General features: G+C 43.1%; 1 protein-coding gene across 1 annotated transcript; it reads right to left on the reverse strand.

Annotated features, from left to right (window-relative positions):
* Positions 1-217: 217 nt before the first annotated feature.
* On the reverse strand, positions 218-1,276 carry LOC100946381 (olfactory receptor 2C3). Its single transcript, XM_003803480.2, has one exon. It carries the CDS (start codon positions 1,258-1,260, stop codon positions 289-291), a length of 972 nt encoding a protein of 323 aa, XP_003803528.1. The 5' UTR covers positions 1,261-1,276; the 3' UTR covers positions 218-288.
* Between the last annotated feature and the right edge of the window lie 3,961 nt (positions 1,277-5,237).

The following is a 5,237-nucleotide window of genomic DNA, read 5'->3' on the forward strand; positions in this document are numbered from 1 at the left end:
CAACACATGTAACAGTAAACACTATTTAACAAAATAATTTGATAATTAGCTAAAAATAAAAACAGAATGTATTTTCTCTTCTCATGTTGGTCTAAAAATAGTGTATGAGTATACTCATGTTGGATTTCCACCTAACGAGCTCAAACAATATTTTATAATATTGTTATTTCTAAAATTCTGTTACTTCTAAATTTCTAATATTGTCATTTCTAAAAAGACTTTCCAAGTAGTCTGCCCTCCAATATCAGTTCTGATATATTTAAACTTGTTTTTCCTCCTCAGAAATGACTAGAGTCTTTGAGTTTGTCCCCATTTCCTTGTAAAGCGACAGCAGTTCTCTAATACAATATGCCTGAGAGCATTCTTCACATCTTTATTCCTTAGCGTGTAAATAAGTGGATTCAGCATAGGAGTGACTACAGTGTAAAAGAGAGCTATGAACTTGCCCTGCTCGTGAGAGTTGCTCTTGGCTGGCTGAAGATACATGAAGATGATGCTCCCATAAAACAGGGACACAACTGCCACGTGGGAAGAGCAGGTGTTGAATGCCTTTCTCCTCCCTTCTGCTGACCTGATCTTCAACACAGCCCGGGCAATCTGGCTGTAGGAGACCAGGATGAGCCCCAGAGGCAAGACAACAAAGATAAAGCTGGCCAGGTACATCTCCATCTCATTGAGGCTGGTGTCCACGCAAGCCAGTTGCATAATGAGGGGCATTTCACAAAAGAAATGGTCGATGCGATTGTTCCCACACAGTGGTAGGAGAATGGTGAGTGTGGAGCCCACCATGCTGGTGGTCAGACCCCCTAGCCACGAGGTGACTGCCAGCCTAAGGCACAGCTCTGGATGCATGATGGCAGTGTAGTGGAGTGGCCTGCAGATGGCAGCATAGCGGTCATAGGACATGACAGCCAGCAGGACACACTCAGTTGCCCCCAGCCAATGGGAGATATAGAACTGGACCACACACCCACCATAGCTTATCGTTTTCTGTGGTCCCCAGAGGTTGACTAGGAGTTGTGGGATAATGCTTGTGCTAAAGCTAATGTCCAGGAAGGAGAGGTTGACAAGAAAAAAGTACATAGGTGTGTGGAGACTCACATCCATGCAGGACACCAGGATGATGACACCATTGCCCAAGATAGACACCACATAAAAACCTGAGACAACTATAAAGAGCACGGGTTCTAGTAAGGGTCGATCAGAGAAGCCCAGGAGCACAAAGACTTCTGGGTAACTTACATTGACTGTTCCCATCATCAGGATGGGGCAAAAAGGTCACCTATGGGTGGGAAGAAGGGCACAGAGCATTAGACATAAAGCAATTACACCAGATAATGAACATTAAAATTAAATTGTGGGTTCAGCTCCTGTAGCTTAGCGGCTAAGACTCCAGACACATACACCCAGGCTGGCGTGTTCAAACCCTTCCCGGGGCCTGCCAAACAACAATGACAACAACAACAACAACAAAATAGCCGGGACATTGTGTCAGGTGCCTGTAGTCCAAGAGTTTGAGGTTTCTGTGAGCTGTGTTGCCATGGCACTCTACCAGGGGTGACATAGTGAGACTCTGTCTCAAAAATAAAATAAAAATAAATAAAAATAAATTGTGCATCCATTGTTCTCAAAAGCATCCACCCATGGATGGTACTACATTACCTACCTGCAGACCAATTTGAAATGTATGATTAAAAAAAAAAAAAACCTGAGGGACATGCATAGTCTGGGGGAAAAATGGACGTCATGCAAAATCTTTAGCACTGTTTATTTTTCTAATTGAAACATTCCTTATAGTAGCAATTTCTGGATTGATGAAATAAAAATGAAATATTTCTGATGTTTAGTGATGACATGTTAGTCAGCTAGAGAGTAGTTTCATGTGATGAATACTGCACAGGCTTCAAAATTGTGCCCTCTCAAATCATCAGTACATTTTTGCTTTGTCATTAAATTATCTACAGTCTTATCACTTCTCAAACCACATCTCCTACTACCAATATGGCCCATCCTGCCATCATGTATCATCTGAATTTTGATCTAGAATCCTAAGTTGTCTCCCCAGGAAGCTCCCTTGCTCCCTTTCCAAGTATTCTCAATTAAGTGTTGGGGCTCAAAAAATGATATCCCCAAAATGAAATCCTCAGAGCAGAAGTTTCTTCCTGACTTTCTCCTGCCCTCCTGCCCTCTGGGTCTAGGGCCCCTCATTTTCCCCCAAACCTAACCATAGAAACTAGAATCCTTCTTCCTTAAGGAGAGTCATAGAAACCAGAGTGCCTTTTCCCCAAAGCCAGCCATCAAGTTAGAATAAACACATTACTCTAACTTTCCATTCCTTTCTGTGCAAAATGTGGCCGTAAAGAAATCATGTGACTTACATCATTTGAATTAAGGTCATAAGACCCCCATCCCAGAGAGCCCCCTGCTCCATACCCAGGAGGAAGGCTGCTGCCCAGAGAAGCCAAGAAGGATCTAGACAGACAGGCTTTGCTAGGTCTTCCCACTCAGTCTATCAGCATTAGATCATGACCTTCTTACAGACACATTTCTGCATGGCTATCCATTCTTTGTAGAATCTAAGTATAAACATGGGCAGTTTCCCCAGCATCTTTGAGTCTTCATGCTAAAAGCTCCCATGTCATCTAAAACTACGATCAAATAAATTTGGACACCTTTTGTCCTATTAATCTGTTTTTTGTCAGCTTATTTTTAGAGAACCTTCAGAGGGCAAAGGGGAGGGCTGGGTGTGGTGGCTTACATCTGTAATCCCAGGTGTGGTGGCTTACACCTGGGAGGCTGAGACGGTTGGATTGCCTGAGCTCATAGGTTTGAGACCAGCCAGAGCAAGAACCCATCTCTAAAAATAGCTGGGTGTTGTGGAGGCTGCCTGCAGTCCCAGCTACTTGGGAGGCTGAGGCAAGAGAATTGTTTAAGCCCAAGAGTTAGAGGTTGCTGTGAGCTATGACGCCATGGCACTCTACCAAGGGTGACAATGTGAGACTCTGTCTCAAAAAAAAAAAAAAAAGAGAAGGCAAAGGGGTAATTTTCCCTTACCCCACAAAAGCAATCAGAGGATTAAAGTAAGAAGTAATGTGGTCCTATCACTCCACTGTCCAACATTCCTATTGTCTTCATACAAGACTTGCAGTTGCTGTTTCCCATACTCCCCATGCTTTTCCCATAGAATCTCCACAGTGCCCCTTTGCCAGCTACTGCAGATCAGTTTTCAAAAGCCACCTTCTAACGGAGCCCCTCCCTCATAGTGTTACATAATATTGGAAATTCTTACAGATCCTTTCTCTTTCTTTCCTGAGACACAGTACTTATCAGCTTGCAACAAACACACTACTTATTTCTTAGGTTTGCTACCTGTCCCACTCCACTAGATTACAAATCTGTGGCACTACGATTTCCCATTGTGTTTACTACTGGGTCTTGATGAATTCAAGTCAGTATTGATGAATACTGTGACCCAGCAGTAAACACAATGGGAAATTGTGTTACCTAGCCCAATGCCCGATACACAGCAATTTCTTTCTTTTTTCTTTTTTTTTGAGACAGAGTCTCAGTATGTCGCCCTAGGTAGAGTGCCATGGCATCACAGCTCACAGCAATCTCAAACTCTTGGGCTTAAGTGATTCTCTTGCCTCAGCCTCCCAAGTAGCTGGGACTACAGGTGCCTGCAACAGCACTTGGCTATTTTTTGGTTGTAGTTGTCATTGCTGTTTGGCAGGCTCAGGGTGGGTTTGAACCTGCCAGCTCCGGTGTAAGTGGCTGGCACCTTAGCCGCTAAGCTACAGGTGCCGAGCCACACAGATGTTTCTTAATTAATATTCATGGATGTGCAATAATGAACACATTGAGAAACAGGTTGTTAGAATGGTACATGGCCATGGTAGAGGCAGGACTAGGGTAATATAAAGGCATGATGAAGGACACCCCACATAACCTCTTAGGAGCATTGTCAGAAGCCTGCAAAGGTGACCAGACAATCCTCTGCTTTGACACAGATGGAATAAAGCAAACTATGACTTAGCAGGGTTGAGGACTGAAGTCGGAGGACCATCTAGGGAAACAAGATAATCTCAGACTGCTTCAGATGTCCCTGAAAGCCTCCAGGGGCTTTCTTGGCTCAAACATTCATTTATTCTAGCCTTCATTTGAAAAAGAAGAATCGGTTTATTATAATTAGAATTCATCCAGGTTTGGGGAACAGAGCAGCTATAAACTCAACTGCCAGCCCTCTTGCCATCACAGAGAAAGGAACTTACCTATTTCTATAACTGGAAGTACATCAAACAAAGTGAACACACATGTGCATTCACAGTGCTCTGAAGTATATGCAGGTCTTCCATCTTACGTATACGGCAACGGGGCTCAGAGAAGTCCTGGCATTTGCCAAAATTCACACACAGAAGCTGTACCAGTGCAGACTTCCCTGTGCCCAAATCCTGAGCCAGTTGTCTGATTCACAGCTAGCAGGCCAGGGGAGTATTGACACTCTGGGAGAAGGCCTCCTGAAGAACACATTCCAACCTCCTCCAAATCAAGGAGGCAGTCAAGACCTGTCAGAACATAGTAGTTTCACAATGTTAATGTGGGAGAGAAGAAGTGAATTGGGGAGTTGTGTGAAATGATAAAACTAAGTCATGACTTGATCAGAGGGATTGTCTTGTATATTGAGTCACCAAGGGTGAACTAAAAACTAAAAGGCTTAACTGGCAAATGCATTGTCCCCTGTGGGTGTCAGTCTCCTCTATGGGAAAAGATAGAAACTTTGTTGCCTCACAGTTGATAACATGCAGAAAATGTATAAATGTTGCCAAGAGATAAGGGCCACGAGGCCACAGCATGTGTTAGTAGTTTAGTAGAATTTTTGGAGGAAAAAGAGACCTCTGAGATGATCTGATCTATCTGTAGAAATGTTGTGACTTAACTCAAGTCCCAGAGCTGCTTAGCAATATAGGAGCTACACCCCAAATATCCAGATTCTTAATACAAAAATAGCATTACTAGAAAAGGAAAAGTTTTGCTCACCCTCAGAGATCCATCAGAACTGTCATGATAAAAATTCATTTTTCAAAATATAAGCCTGTTCTGTGCCATTATGAGGAAGAAAGATGGCATAGTGATGGTTATGGAAATGTCTTAAGTTCAAATTTTGTCTGGATTAACTATCTAGTCACAAATTGTACCCAAGGGCATAGGCAACCTGCTGAAATAAGAATGACCACAAC

Source organism: Otolemur garnettii, unplaced genomic scaffold (genome assembly GCF_000181295.1).
Source record: "Otolemur garnettii isolate 467f Iridium unplaced genomic scaffold, OtoGar3 scaffold00313, whole genome shotgun sequence".
Classification (NCBI taxonomy): domain Eukaryota; kingdom Metazoa; phylum Chordata; class Mammalia; order Primates; family Galagidae; genus Otolemur; species Otolemur garnettii.